Genomic DNA, 16,296 nt, shown 5'->3' on the forward strand with positions numbered 1-16,296 from the left:
TCAGGTCATGATCTCGCGGTCTGTGAGTTCGAGCCCCGCGTTGGGCTCTGTGCCAACCGCTCAGAGCCTGGAGCCTGTTTCGGATTCTGTGTCTCCCTCTCTCTCTGCCCCTCTCCTGTTCATGCTCTGTCTCTCTCTCTGTCTCAAAAATAAATAAACATCAAAAAAATTTAAAAAAAAAGTGGACACAGATGTGTGAAACTGCTTCTAGTCTCCATAAGCCATGGATTTCTTCACTCTCTTGGAGTCTTCGTTTCCCTATTCGTTAAGGCCAGAGTCACTGATCCCTTCCCAGCCTTTTTTTTTTTTTTTCTGGGGGTCATTCTGGTGATCCAAAAGATATAGGGCATGTTAAAGTCTTTTGTGAACTATAAAGCACCTGAAGAAATATAAAATCCCATAGGATGCCTTGTTTTTGCATACATCAGAATCTGATTCCTCCTAAAAATTTCTTCTGCCTCAAAATTATTCCTCTAGATGTGGAGAAATGGGAACCCTCTTGCACTGTTGGTGGGAATGCAAACTGGTGCAGCCGCTCTGGAAAACAGTGTGGAGTTTCCTCAAAAAATACAACTACCCTATGACCCAGCAATAGTACTGCTAGGAATTTACCCAAGGGATACAGGAGTGCTGATGCATAGGGGCACTTGTACCCCAATGTTTATAGCAGCACTTTCAACAATAGCCAAATTATGGAAAGAGCCTAAATGTCCATCAACTGATGAGTGGATAAAGAAATTGTGGTTTATATATACAATGGAGTACTACTGAAAGAATGAAATCCTGCCATTTGCAGCAACGTGGATAGAACTGGAAGGTATTATGCTGAGTGAAATAAGTCAATCAGAAAAGGACAGATACCATATGTTTTCACTCATATGTTGATCTTGAGAAACTTAACAGAAGACGAGGGGGGAAAGGAAGGAGAAAAAATAGTTACAAACAGAGAGGGAGAGAGGCAAACCATAAGAGACTCTTAAATACAGAGAACAAACTGAGGGTGGGGGGGGGGTTGGGGAGAGGGGAAAATGGGTGATGGGCATGGAGGAGGGCACCTGTTGGGATGAGCACTGATGTTGTAGGTAAGCCAATGTGACAATAAATATATTTAAAAAAAAATTATTCCTGTTTAGAACAAACTAGTTATTTGCATGAGAAAACAGGTCATATAGACCTTTCACTTTGGGGCCAGATGGTAAGGTAACCAAGATTAGTTCCAATTTCATAGCGTCATTTGGAAATGCCATGATGGGATTTCATAAAGCTTTAGGGTATTTGACTCCGTCTTTGATTTCTTCATGCAGCCTGTCTCCATATCAAGGGGTCTGCAACTGGCTGGGCTAGGTGCTAAGATTGGTGCCTTATCTTCCCCACATTGTGGCAACCCCCTAGAGAGTTTATGTAACAAAATTCAATGAGAAATCAGCCAGTTGCTTAAAAATTTTTTTTCTATAAAATGAAATCTAGTTATTTTAATCTTTGCTAGGAGACTTAAAACATATTTCCTTCTTGTTAAGTCACCAGCGTATCAGTAAAAAAAGCCAATATATCCAAGTGCAAAAGGTAAACTGCTGGGGAAAATGCAAGTTCCAAAATCTCAGAAGCATTGCTTTTAGTCTTCTTGTTTATGTGCTGAAAGCTGACCTGGTACATCAGGCTGGGAAGAAAAATGGGAAAGAGGGTGAAATATGACTGACAGCCCCAGGAAGAATGAAGAAAATGTGGTTATGGATTCCCTGGAATTCTTCCTCTGTGGTTGATCTCTCCTGTGTCTCACGGGATGGGAGCCGTCTCCACTTCACACGTCCCCCTCTGTTTCTTGAACCAAACCCTCAGGACAGGAGCAAATATTTCTCTCCTACCACCTGCCATCCCATTCTTTGCTGGCTTCAATGACTCCGGGGTTCCTTCCGTAGGCTGGAGAGGCTCAAGTCCCAGGGCTGACTCGGCTCACGTCCACAACACAGCAGCGTGCTCCAGGGTCTGCCAATGAGTTGCTCTATGGTCTTGAGCCCTTAACTTCCAAGTGCAGCTCAATTTCTGACAAAGCAGGAGGACAGACCATATCTGTGAGGCGGCAGGATGTGAGGGAAGTAGAATAGAATACTCTTTGGATGTTAGCTTTATTTTCGTCATTCCACCTCCCCTTCTGCTGGCCCAGGAAACACTGCCCATTTCTCTACAGGCTTTAGGAGCTGCCTTCAACTTCTGGAAGAGTTCGGTCCTGTCAGTCTGATTCGGTCACTCCCCTGACATGTGAATTAAGCAGGCCAAGCGTGCCAGGCTCAGGTGGGCATGGCAGGAGAGTGACCAAGGGCAGGGTCTCCTGACATTGCCAAGCAAAGTTCCCTCTAACCAACATGGTGTTACCCTAAGACCTTCAGTCTGGAAATGCTACCCATTCTCAAAGCCCAGCTCACAACCTTGACCTTGATCACCTGGGCTGGAAGAGACTGACCCCCATCACAGCCCTTCTCTGCACCACGTAGAAGCTCGTATCACCGACCACCATGCATTCCATTTGTTTGCATAAGCATGTTGGTTTTCCTCCTCAACAGTCAGTTCCTCAAAGGCTAGATCTAAATCTCGTGCCGCCCTGCACCCCAAACAACACCTAGCCTAGTGCTTTGCACACATAAGGTGCTCAATAAACTATTTCATTTCTAAAATAATGGCTTCTTTAGTTTTGTACAGCTTTCCTAGGTTTAATGATTATAAAATATATTTAGGGAAATCTCTAAACACTTGGAAATTAAACAAAAGACTTTAAAATAATTAGTCAGAAAGTTTCAAAGGAAATAAGAAAATATTTTGAATCAATAAAAGTAAAAACATAAAATGTCAAAATTTATAGGATGTACCTAAAGCAGTGCTCAGAAGAAAACAATGCTTATCTTAGAAAAGAAGAAAGGTATCTGCTTAATCATCTAAGCTTATACCTTAAGAACCTAGAACAAGAAAAGCAAAAGCAAGCCAAAGCAAGCAAAAAAAAAAAAAAAAAGAGGAAATAACAAAAGAACAGATATTGATGAAATAATAAACAGAAACAATAGAGAAAGTCAATGAAATCAAAAGATGGTTCTTTGAAAAGATCAACAGAATTGATAAACATTGAATAAAAAAAAGGAGAGAAAATGCAAATCATCAATATTCAGAATGAGAGCTATCACTACAGATGCTCTAGACATTAATGTGGTAATAAGAGAACTACTGCGAACAACTCCACACACACAAATCTGACAGTTTAAATAAAATGGCCTAACTTCTTAAAAAGAACAAATTACCAATTCAGCCATGATGAAAAGGGTGATCTGAGGGGTCTTCTAATGATTGAAGACATTGAGTTCATAGTTAGGAACCCTTTAAAAGAGAAATCTCCTGGCCCCCGTGGTCTCACTAGTGAATTCTCACAAACATGTCAAGAAGTAAGAGCAAAAAAGGAGGAGTGCTCCCAGCCTATTTTAGTGGCCAGCATTATCCTGATTCCAAAGCCACACAATGACAACAGAAAACTTCATATCCCCATTCCACGAACATAGATGCAAAAATCCTCAATAAAATATTAGCAAATTGAATCCAGTGATACGTGAAAATAATAATATGTTGTGATTAAGTCCTCAGTGGATGAATGGGGCAATGATACACTTCCATAGTCTCACTGTGATGATGGTTACACAAATTTGTACATGTATTACAATTCACAGAACTGGGCACACACACACACACACACACACACACACATGCACACACACCAATTTTACTGTATATCAATTTCTAAAATGAAGTTTAAAAATGGGTGTGTTTGGGGGCACCTGGGTGGCACAGACTCTTGATTTCAGCTCAGGTCATGATCTCACAGTTTGTGAGTTCGAGCCCCGCATCAGGCTCTGCACTAACGGTTCAGAGTCTGCTTGGGACTCTGTCTCTCTTTCCCTCTGTCCCTCCCCGACTTGTGTGTGTGTGCTCTCTCTCAAAATAAATAAACTAAAAAAATGGGTGTGTTTTGGGGTGCCAGGGTGGCTCAGTCAGTTGAGCATCTGACTCTTGATTTCAATTCAGTTCTTGATCCCAGGGTTTGGGGATCAAGCCCCTTGTTGGGCTCTGCGCTGAGTGTGGAGCCTGCTTAAGATTCTCTCTCCCTCCCTTTGCCCTTCTCCTGCCTATGCTCTCTCTAAAACATAAAAAATAAATTAAAAATGGGTGTGTCTTGTGTGTGCATTAGCTCTCTGGTGACAGTCACTAACATTTGTACTAAACCTTTGCCAAAGTGCTTCCAGATACATTTCACATAATTTTCCCACCAACAACCACACAAGATGTGTGTCATTGGTCACATTTCACAGGTGGGGAAATGCAGTCTTGGTGGGGGGTGGAGGGGATGTCTTCACATGTACTGAGGAGCAAGTCAAGCCACAGGTCCAGGTCCTCAGTGGAAAGTCCCTGTCAGCTCTCCCCTGATTCTGTGCTTACACCCCCGGATGGTGATGGCAGGGCAATTCTATGTGTCCCCGCCCCTCCATGGAAAGCGAATCCAGGAGCAATTGTGCCCAGGGCCAGTGGCTGCCAGGACCTCACTGCAGAAGACTTTCACGAGTGGGAACTCGCATCAGAGGGGGGCTGTGGCTCAGCTCCTGGCCCCAATGGTCCATCCCTGTGAAGCATGGTGTTCAGCCCACCGCAGCAGAGAAGACCTCCCCCACTCTCTAAATGCCTGCTGTCCAGATGGCTTCTTTTACTTTTGTGGTGATCTTTTCTTCTGTAATTCCCTAAGGGTGTGGCATTCTACCGGGTTCCGAGTAAACGGGGAGGTGGAGTGCAGGAGCAAGAATCAGATTGCTAGACTATTCCATGCAATTTTCTCCAATTCCCTGCAACATGAGGACAGTTGTCTGAGAGACCCTCTTCTCCCCATTCCCGCTCTACCCCGAAAAGCATATGTTTGTTAAGAGAGGAGGAGAGCAGAAGCTGGGGGAGATGCCCACCGGAGTCCTGATTGATTGAGGTGATCGGGAGCAGTGAATGATATGCCAAGAACACACTAATGGGAAATGTGCTAATGACAGATTGTTCTATATTTGTATATCTCTCTCCTTTTTTTTTCTTTTTCTTTTCTTTCTTTTGTTTTTTAGAGAGAGTGAGAGAGCATTCAGGCATGAGTTGGGGAGGGGGGGGCGGGGGAGGGAGAGATGGGAGAGAGAGAGAGAGAGAGAGAGAGAGAGAGAGAATCTTAAGCAGGCTCCACACTCAGTGCAGAGCCTAACACCGGACTCAATCCCACGACCCTGCGATCATGACCTGAGCCAAAACCAAGAGTCAGATACTCAACCGACGGAGCCACCCAGGTGCCTCTTCTCTCCCCTTCCTTCAGCTCAGTTAATATTTATCAAATATCTGAAGGGGTGTATGTGCCCAAGTAATTGCTTATATCCCCACTTCATCAGAGTAGATATTGATGGTCGAGAGCCATTTTTAGGGGACTTAATCCTTAAATGGAATGACAGTTCATGGGGCGCCTGGGTGGCTCAGTCGGTTAAGCGTCCGACTTCGGCTCAGGTTGTGATCTCGTGGTCCGTGAGTTCGAGCCCCGCGTCGGATCTGTGCTGACAGCTCAGAGCATGGAGCCTGCCTCAGATTCTGTGTCTCCCTCTCTCTCTGCCCCTCCCCTGTTCATGCTCTGTCTCGCTCTGTCTCAAAAATAAATAAACATTAAAAAAAAATTTTAATGGAATGATAGTTCAGAATGCTGCAGGAACTTTTGCCAAAACTCCGGAACCCATCAGGAAAGTCTGGACAAGCAAGGGGCAAGTGTGTCTACCAGGGGTCACCAACACAGACCTGACCCTACTGGAATCTCATCTTGTTGGAATGATAGTCTGTTTCAAAGGCTTGATTCTGGCTGCGACATCCTGAGGCTGAGTCATTCCCTACCATGCCAACCCCACTGGAATCAGTCTGGCATGGGGGCTGTGGGGATGAGTGAGTTTTGGAAGGCGCAGAAGATGTGCCTGAGTCTGAGACTGTGCTGGAAAGGAGCAGTGGGCTATGAGAGAAGTCTGCAGGGCCTTTACAGTCTATGTTTGGTGAGTAGAGACTGGGCAGACCGCATTTCACAGGCCGGCACTAGCAAATCATGGCAAAGGCAAGAAATGACTTCATTTCATTTGGTCTGGGAGCCTGAGGTATAAGGGCACACTTTTCAGGGAAGGCAACCAGGTGTCTCTTGTGGTCGCAGCTACAACCCTAGTGGTTAGAAGAGGTGCAATCATAGGAGAACATATTTTAGGGAAGAGTAAGAAAGACCCAGTCACTTTTCGGGCAGCCTAAGGTTACCGTGGAAGCTTCCAGAACGGTAGATTTTAGCAGCTTTTCTTCTTTGGGGAGCAGATAGTCTATCGTAGTGTTCCCCAGACAAAGCCAGGACACGGACCTGGGATAATTCCCAATCAATTTTATGGTTACGGGGTGCTTTCTTTCAGTTTAAGAAGCAATTCCTCACACACCTGTCTTATCTGGTTTTCCAATTCCATGAGGCAGGTTTTATGATCCCCGTTCTACAGATGAGGAAATGAAGGCTCAGAGAGATTAAGAAATGTTCTCAAATTCTCTCAATCATTAGATGGTAGGGCAGGAATTACATCCCAGGCCTGTGCAGCACCCTTCCCCTGCCTATCTGGAGTGAGCTTCTCAAACTGAAACTCATCTCTAGGGATTGCGAAATGGGCACACACAAGATGAGAATTTCCTTTTCCTGCAATTCTGAATTTAACAAGTAAAGATATTGGTAAGTGCTCCACTGCTGGCCAGGAGCGTTGGCTTAAATGTTTTGCAAGGGCACTTGGGTGGCTCGGTCAGCTGAGCGTCCGACTTTGGCTCAGGTCATGATCTCACCGTCGGGGAGTTCAAGCCCTGCATCGGGCTAGTTGCTGTTAGTGGAGAGCCCACTTCATGTCCCCTTCTCTCTGCCCCTCCCCCACTTGTGCTCTGTCAAAAATAAAATCAAATAAAGTTTTTAAAAATGTTTTTCCAAATGCACGCCTTCCTCCCTCTCTCGCTCCCCTTGTTCCTTCCTCTCATAAACATGTACCGAGGCACCGCCACACGCAAGTGATAGAAGTCATGATGTTAGGCGTCGTGGAAGTTACAGAGATTACTGACCCAGGTTCTGCCTCCAGGGGCTTCACAAGGTAGGGCTTGATCACCACTAGGCATGTTACAGTGGACTGTAACAAGGGCCAGTGGATCTGAGAGCTCTTCTATCGTACCCACGAGAATCGACAATTTCCTTGTTTGCTCATGTTCTGTTGCCACGAACAGCGAGCTCCCTGTGAGTGGGAACGTGTCCATCTTACTCAGCATTGAATTTGCAGTACCTGGAACAGTACCTGGCACACAGCTGGTGCTCAATATTTGTTGTTTTTGGCACACAGTTGGTGCTCAGTATTTGTTGTTTTTTGTGTTTTTTTAATTTTTTTAATGTTTATTTATTTTTGAGAGAGAGGCACAGTGCGAACGGAATAGGGGCAGAGAGGGAGGGAGACACAGAATCAGAAGCAGGCTCCAGGCTCTGAGCTGTCAGCACGGAGCTCGACGCGGGGCTCGAACCCACGAACTGCGAGATCATGACCTGAGTTGAAGTCGGATGCCTAACCGACTGAGCCACCCAGGCACTCCTCAATATTTGTTGACTAAATGAATAAATGAGAAATTGATCCTTAATGGGAGTCTCCTGGAAAGTTTCAAGGAAAAACATTCATATGGGGCCTTGATGAAGAGGTGGGTTTTAGCAGGTACTGTAGCTATGTGTGTTCCAGATTGAATGTGAAGGGTGGGGGAACAGCTGGGGTGGGAAACCCCAAGCAAGGGACACCGAACGCGGCTGAAATGTAGGGGACGTGTGGGAGGGAAGTAAGGTTGGGCTTATGTCCTGCAAGACCCCGGACGTCAGCTGTTTGTTCCGCTGGCCACTGGAGACTATTCAAGTGTCTGCAGTGGGGAGAGGTTGGCCAGAGTCGTGGGTTCGTGTGACAGACCCAGTATGGGTTGGAGTGGGAGTGACAGGAGGGAGGCTGTGGGCGTGTTGGAGGTGGAAGCAAGAGTCCAGGGGACAGGTGACGAGGGTATGAACCAGGCAGCAGCTGTGGGACTAGGAACAGAGGGCCCTTCATAACTAGAGCATTCAGATCTCAGCAACCAGATGAATGTGGAGGTTGAAGGACAGTGAGATTCAAAGGTGATCCTGAGGCTCTCAGCCTGGGGGCAGGAAGAGAAAAGGGGCTATTAGCGGGGTTAGGCTGCCAAAAGGGGACAACTGTCTGGTTGGGGCATCTTACGCTTGAGGGCCCATGGGACGCCGGATGAGAATGTCCAGCCAGCTCTCAGAAAGTCCGAGATGGGTGTGGTTATGACAAACCTTCTAATCTGTGGGTCAGAAATAGTTGAGTCGGGGTGGCCCTTTACCACAGGCTGCATGATTACAGGCTGCAGAGCATCAGCCTTGGAAGGGCCTTGGAACTCATTCCTCCTCTGTGCAGAAGGGGTATCTGAGGCCCAGAGAGGTTGGGTGACTTGCCCAAGGTCACACAGCCAATTGGCCCTCCCTGATTCTTACAGGAGGTCACTTAACTTTTAGGCGATTGGAATACTAATTTTGAAAAGTTGCTAACACGCACCTCTCGGTGTGCAAAGCTGATTAGGGTAACTGCAGTCGTGAAATAAAGAGAATGATCTGGGTTGAACTTAGCTGCCATCCAGATGAGAGCACGGTCCTAAAGGAATTGGGGGCAGGATGGGCGGTGGCTTGGATTTTGTCTTTTTGTTTTTGATGTGCTTTTGTCTCCCTCATTCAGCACCCCATGAGGGCCACAGCCAGAGATGATCAACCTGTTTGAGTTCGGAATCCGTAACCTCTCCAATGTTTCCAGATTCCCAGGAGGTGGAGGGCAGGAGGAAAATGAAGCCTGGTACCGCACCCCAAATTCCTCTCTTCCTCACCCAAATGACACTGGTCCAACTACAAACTCTAGGACTTTTAAGAAAAGCAAACAAAACCCCAACCACATGCCAAAGGTCATCTGGCCTGAGGCGAGAGTGAATGAGTAACTCCCGTAAAAGGGAGTTTTGAGGATTTTTTTACAGCGTTCAAAGGTGCAACTGGGAAATGTCAGCCCAGGGAAAATTCTAAGACAGCGCTTTCTCCCATACCCTGTGCTCCACCCGTACCCTTTCCCCCAAAGATCGACCCATGGCCTTGTGAGGAGTGAGCCATGTCAAGGGCTGAGGATGTGGGTCACTCCCTGCCAGCCCCCTCTCCCTTGGCTCCTGGGCGCTCACTTGACTACAGAGCCGGCAGGCAGGAAGGCCAAAGCTTCTGTCTGGAAGGCCTGGTCTGCTCTGTCTCCACGTACCTCTCCCACGCCCTGCACTGTGAGGTGTTCACTGGGACAAATGCCAAAGACATGGCTGTGCCCACATCCAGTGGGGTGACCTTGAGGGGACTCCTTTTTCTCTCTGAGCTTCCAAATGCTCATCGACGAACTGGGTTCACAATGCCTACCCACAGCCTTGGGGCTTCTCCTTTCCTCCTCCTTTTACCTCCACGGGTCTGTAAGGAAGAGGAGTTAGAGGAGCACGGCTGCCTTTTCTTTTCTGCAGCCCCTCCACTCTTGCCGGCGAGGTGCTGGGCGTCCTGCAGCTCAGGGACAGTCACCGTCTGCAGGGTGGCCTGGATTCGCATGGTGCAGTAAGAGAAGAGGGGCCCCCGGGAGCACGCTGTCAGCTCGGGGGGGGGGGGGTCACAAGGGCCTCTCCGGGCATCAGGTGAGCTGACGGGGCACCCCAAAAGCACAGGGCTCTGCAGGGGGCCTGTGGGCACTCTGGGCTGGTGGCATTGCCAGCTGCTGCAGGGTCTGCGGGAGAGGAGCCACGGGCGCCCCCTGCCGCTTCATAGTCAGACAGCACTGAGCACCAGGACAGACGCCTCTCCCCCACCAGGCCCCTGGACTTCCCCTCTGGGTGGAGGGTGAAGGGGGCACCCATGCCAGGCCCCCACTGCTCCTCCTCACTCCTTCAGGAGCCCATGTCCTGGTCATCAAGGCCACAAGTCACTGACGGTGGCCGCTGGACAGAGAGAGTCAAGGGCAGAGAACTTTCCTGATGTCCCTTAATTCACCATGTGGGCAAGGAAGAACTCCTTGGAAGGAGGCAGTAGAGAGGAGGGAAAGGCAGGAGGAGGGGGCCCGGCCGAGGGCTGTCATAAGTCCCGCAGCACAGGAGCCCAGAGCCCAGCGTCTTTGTCCCCTGGCCACCAAATGACCAAAGCCCTCAGGCTTGGGCAGGTGGCTTGCTCACTCAGTCTCTCAGGTCTGGGTTCGGTGCTCCACCTACTTTTCTAATATCCCTCTGGGCCCCGAAGAGGGAGGTGACATTTTACATGACATTCAAGAGTTGAGCATGATGTTGGGAAAGTGTTTTGTTCATTCACAATGCCACCCTCACAGGACCACTGTTCGCTCCATCTGTTGTATCGGGCCTTCAAAGGCTGGGTCATGGCAGAAGATTCATAGGTTACAAAGCCTGAGAACAGAAGATATAAGCTCACAAAAGAAAGTCACACAGCCAAAACATAATGACGTTTGAATGAGAGGAAATGAATGGTCTAGAGTCAGAGACGAAGAGAATGAGACAGAGACCTTCTGCCAAGAGCCCTACCATTTGTCCCCCATGCTTGGCAGGAAGAGAGGGGGGAGGCCTGGACCCCTTTCTGATGTGTTTTGTTTCCATGCAAAGTGTGTGCGTGTGCACGGGTGCGTGTGTGTTGCTCACGGAGTGCAAAAAATGCCTGCGTTGGGTTGGATCCTGGCTGAGCCGGCTGCGTCCGGCAAGCACCAGCTACAAGTACGCGTCAGTGTTCCCCTCGGCGGTGGCCAGGGAGGCCCGGATGCGGCGCTGGCCCCCCCACCCCCACCCCCTGCAGCATGAGTGTGCACCCGCATTCTGCTGCGTCACACCGGGCTCTGCACCGGGAGAGGAGCCAGGCCCTTCCTGGAAGGAAGGCATCCGGAGCCCAGAGGCAACTTCTCTTCCTCTAGAGCCGGGGATGGGATTCCTCAGCCCTTCCGAATGTTACTTCACCACAGGGAGAGCCTGGCCTGAGCATCGGAAGTCGTGGGTTCAAGTTCAGGCCCTGCCTTGAAGTGAAGCACACCGTGGGGCGAATTCATGCATTCATCCCTTCATCTAAGTATCTGTTTAACAAACGTTCGCCGAGCACGTGCTATGCACCAGTCACCGTTCTAGGTGCAGAAGCTGCAGCAGTGAACAAAACAACTCTCCACCCATGGGAAGTGTACATTCCAGTGAGAACAGGCAACCTGCCACGCGGAGAGGAAAGCGGGCTGGGGGCGCAGAGCGAAGGGGTGTGATCTGTTAGACTGGTCGGGGCCGAGGCGGCTCTGTCAACTGTGGGCCAAGGGATTTCTGAACAGAGGGGTGAGCTGGTACAAGGCATGGGACAGGAGCGAGCTTGTGTTTGAAACAAGGCAAGGACGGTGGCGTCCTGTGGCCGGAATGGGGTGGAGGCGCGAGATGGTGGGCCAGGCCGGAGAGAAGGGTGGGGGGCAGGCCGCGTGGGCCGTGTGGGCTGCAATGGGAGTTTTGAGTTTTTCTGAGAGGGACCGGAAGCTCCTGGAAGGGTTGGAGCAGGGAGACGTGCTATGACTTGCATGTCAAAGAGACGGCTGGCTCTTGGGCGGGGAAGACTTTGGTGGCCTGCGGCGGGGCGGGTGGCAAAAGCAGGTGCAAGGAAACCAGTGAGGGAGTCCGTGTAGAGGCGTGGGGACGCATGTGGTGGGCTGAAGGTGCGGGGTGATGGAGAGGCTCCAGGACAACACGTGGGTTTGTGGCTGAAGCAAATGGTTGGACAAGGACTCTATTTACTGAGTGGGGGCAGGCTGGAGAAGGGAAATCAAGGGTTCAGTTGGGGGCGCTGTAAATCTGAGCAAATCATTTTCTGTCCTCTCTTCTAGCCTCTCCTTCTCACCTATACAACAAAGGGTAGTATAGACCACCAGCTGGTCACCAGGCTCTCCTCCATGATGATTAGGGCTATACCTTCTTTAATTCTTCCACATTCCCATGTCTTTTAAACCTGCAAATATATTCTGAATTCAGAGAAAAGAAGCAACAAGAAGAGAGGGAGAGAGAGGGGGAGAAGGAGAGAAAGAAAGAGAGACCACAAAAGCAGGTCCCCGTATCTGACAAGGGCCCTGCCCATGTTGATGTCCTGACAACCATAGCAGAGGGACCAGGGTGGGGGGCGAGGGGGGGTGAGAGAGCACAGGCCACGGATGAGGGAGAATCACCAAAAATGTGTGGCCAGAGTCTGATTCGGGTTGCAATTCCTACATCACTTAGGCTTGCACTTTAGAAGCTTCATGGGCTTCTGAGGAAAAGATTTTAGATTTTCAATTGCAAACCGCCTCAAAGTTTGTGAGCTGAGCCCAACAGGTCAACCTGTCCGAACCCTCAGTTGCCCCATTCTACCATCTCTTCAAGTGAGAAAACTCTATGATTCTGCCACTTTGAAGGAGAGAGGAAAAAAAAATTCCTGTAGAAGTCCAGGAAGCTTGAGACTTGAAGAGGTAGTTTCTGAAGGAGTTCTGCAAATACTTCTACACAATACGTTACTTATTGGGCATTTACCATGTGCCCAGGGTTGTAGACACAACCTTGAAAATAGGGATGAAATCTCTTTCTCACAGAGATTCCACTCTGGTGGGAGATGATAGATGATAGATGATAGATAGATAGATAGATAGATAGATAGATAGATAGATAGAAAGAATATATAGACAGACCGATTGAAAAAAGGAAGGAAAGAACGTCCAGGTGGTGTTTAGAGCCATGGAGAGACTTAAAGCAGAACAGGAAGTTGAATATATCAAGACAGGGGTGAGGAGGGAGTAGGGACCAGTGATAACTAGTTTGTATAAGAAGGGTTAGGGAAGGGGGTGCCTGGGTGGCTCAGTTGATTGCATGTCTAACTCTAGATTTCAGCTCAGGTCATGATCCCAGGGTCATGGTATTGAGCCCTGCATGGGGCTCTGCACTGAACCTAGAGCCTGCTTGGGATTCTCTTTCCCTCTGCCTCTCTTCTCCCCAGCTTGCATTTGCACCCGCACATGTGTGCGTACTTTCTCTTAAAACAAAACAACAAAACAAAACAAAACAAAACAACAAGAAAGGTTAGGGAAGGTCTTCAGAAGACACAACAAGCAAAAGTCCTGAGGCGGAGTCATGCTTGGAATATTCTAGAAGAGCAAGGTGTGACTGGAGGTGGGAGTGAGAAAGGAAAGGTGTAGGAGGTAGGTTCAGGGAGCTCGGGGGTTGCAGGTGGTTTGGGCCTCTGGATTTTAGGATGAGTGGGATGGGACGTGACTGGAGGACTGTGAGTGGAGGAGTGACGTGACTTGAAAACTGGAGGGGACTTGGTGAGTGGTGCACGGAGACCAGAAATCCCTAGGGCATCAGACACCATGTCAAGATATTTGAAGCTGTAAGGCAATCAGGCATATTTGTTCCACCAAATGCCTAAACCAAAATCATCGGGCCTAAATGAGAAGCCTGTACCAATGTTGCTGGAGGGTTCATTCACTTGTGTCCTGAAAGGTTATTGTTGTCCGTTGTGTGCCACACACTGGGGACACAATGGAATAAAAGACACTCTGTGTGTGGGGGGGAGGGGGGACAAACAGGCTAGAATCCAAATCCAGGGTCACGGTAGCAGATAATGTGGGAAGGGGGGTGATAGGAGCCAAGACCCTGGAGTCCTCAGTGAGAGAATAAAGGTAGTGGCTAACTTTCACCTGAGCCCATAGAATTAGTCTATATAGACAAATAGCCTTGGTAACCATTAAAAAGACAGAGAGATAGTACATGAACCTTACAAACTAGTAAGGAGGGGGAAAGAAATAGAAAAAAAAGAGAAAAAAAGCCCTTAATTTTTAAAAAGGCAAGATGCTGGGGCAAAAGACAGAAAAAGGTTTGGAAAATGGGTCACATGGAAAGCACAAGCGTAGCAATCAATCTAAATGTATTAGTCGAGTCAAAAGGCCTCCATTTGTTTTTAGAAACTCAGCCATTTACAAGAGACAGAGTTATCAACAATGTAAAGATACAAATGGGTGGAAAGCTAACTGGCGGAAAATGATATGCGAGGGAGGGCAGCTAAGGTGGTGTTCCAACATTAACATCAGACAAAAGCAATGTTTACGCAAATGTTTACGACAGTTCAAAAAAAAAAAGTCACCTTATAATGATAACATCTTCAGTTGACTGGGAAGACATAAACTCTAACCCTGTATGACCCTAATAATATGGTCTGAAAGCATATCGAGAACCAGTTGTCGATGCTTTAAGGAGAAATCGAAAAATCCACGCTCGTCATGGGAGATTTTAAAACAACTCTCTCAGGAAATGTTGGAAAATGCAGCCAAAAAGAAATCTGAAATGGATACAAACTTTAAGCAGCACACCATCTAACTGACATGCCTTACACCTTGCATCCGAACTCGCACAACCCCTTGTATGCACTGACCACTGGAGACGCTCAGAGCGAAAAAGCTGGCCTCCATGAGTATCCACGGATTGAGGCCTTCAGACCCGTCTCTTGGACTCCGGTGCAATCTATTTATAAATCAGTAATGAAAACATAACTAGGAAACCCAATATGTTTGAAAATAATACTTTTTAAAACATCTAAGTACCTCATGGGTCAGCGAGGAAATCGCAGTAGCAGTCAGAAAACAGAACTAAAAGAAGATGAAAATACAATTTATTAACACCTGTGGAATTCTACTAAAAGGGCATTAAAAGGAAATTTATATGCTTAGAAAAGAAGACACGCTGAGGAGTTCTGAGCTAAGCATTTAAGAAGTTAAAAAAAATAATAACATTAGAGTAAGCCTGAAGGAAGTAGAGGGCAAGAAAGCTATGAGCAGAAATTAATGAAAAACATACAAAGATGAACAAAACACACAATTACTCGATAAGTCTCATCAAGAAAGAATACAAATATATCAGAGTTTAAATAGATAATTAAGTATTATGAACAATTATTTTTTTTTTTCTTCAACTTTTTTTTTTTTTTTTTTTTTTTTTTTTGGGACAGAGAGAGACAGAGCATGAACGGGGAAGGGGCAGAGAGAGAGGGAAACACAGAATCGGAAACAGGCTCCAGGCTCCGAGCCATCAGCCCAGAGCCTGACGCGGGGCTCGAACTCACAGACCGCAAGATCGTGACCTGGCTGAAGTCGGACGCTTAACCGACTGCGCCACCCAGGCGCCCCTGAACAATTATTTTGCCAGTAAATCTGAACACTTGGATGAAATGGGAGAATTCTTAGTAAACTGTAAATTAACAGGAAGCTCAGGAAGAAGTAGAAAATCTGAATATCATTTACCCCTAAAAGAAAAATTAATAGCTTCAAATCTTCTGACAAAGAAAACACAAGGCCCAGTTGGCTTTTTACGTGAGTTTTACTAAAGTTCCAAGCAAAGAGATCATCCCAGTTTCATGAGAATTGACTGGAAAAAGAGAGAGAGTGTTTTCTAACTCTGGTGAAAAAAGGCACAGCGGTAAAATTTTAGAGGACATCACAGGAGCATATCTCCATGACGTTAAAAAACAGGAAGGATTTCTTACACAAGACACAAAATGCGTTCCATTCTAATGGAGAAAGTCACTGTAAGTTCACCGACATGAACATGGAGAATTTAGATTGGTGCTATCACTTCAGAAAATATGTTGACATTACTTCACAAATTTAAGCATGTGTGTGTGTGTGTGTGTATCCTTTGAACCTGAGAATTCACTCTTATGTATATACCCTTAAGAGACCTGAGTGCATTCAGGGATGCCTGGGTGGCTCGGTTGGTTAAGCGTCCGACTTCAGCTCAGGTCATGATCTCATAGTTGGTGAGTTCGAGCCCTGCGTCGTGCTCTGTGCTGACAGCTCGGAGCCTGGAGCCTGCTTTGGATTCTGTGTCTCCCTCTCTCTCTGCCCCTCCCCTGCTCATGTTCTGTCTCTCTCTCTCAAAAATAAAAATAAAAATTTTTTTAAAAAGGCCTGAGTGCATTAGAAGACACATACAAGAATGTGTATAAAAGCAGTTCCAATCACTAAAGCTAGAAACAACCCGGTGCGCACCTACAGTAACGTAGATACGTACAGTGGCAGGGGTTCGCTGTGGAATATTCCATGACAGTGGGAAGGAACACACCTCTGCTGCCCACGCCCA

The 16,296-nt window shown here is 47.4% G+C and overlaps 1 protein-coding gene across 3 annotated transcripts in view; it reads right to left on the reverse strand.

The window, feature by feature from the left end:
• Nucleotides 1-16,296, reverse strand: part of MAB21L3 (mab-21 like 3) — a 115,263-nt gene that overhangs the window by 25,242 nt on the left and 73,725 nt on the right. Inside the window, exon 6 of one of the 3 annotated variants that reach the window (XM_053890850.1) lies at nucleotides 11,911-12,145. The exons of the other annotated variants lie outside the window; for them this stretch is intronic. Within the exon in view, the coding sequence (XP_053746825.1) occupies nucleotides 12,140-12,145 (6 nt within the window). The 3' untranslated portion in view covers nucleotides 11,911-12,139. Of the gene's footprint in view, nucleotides 1-11,910; nucleotides 12,146-16,296 lie in introns of those variants that run through there. 3 annotated transcript variants of the gene reach the window in all.

Source organism: Panthera pardus, unplaced genomic scaffold (assembly GCF_024362965.1).
Source record: "Panthera pardus isolate Hobbes unplaced genomic scaffold, ASM2436296v1 HiC_scaffold_11, whole genome shotgun sequence".
Taxonomy (NCBI): Eukaryota; Metazoa; Chordata; class Mammalia; order Carnivora; family Felidae; genus Panthera; species Panthera pardus.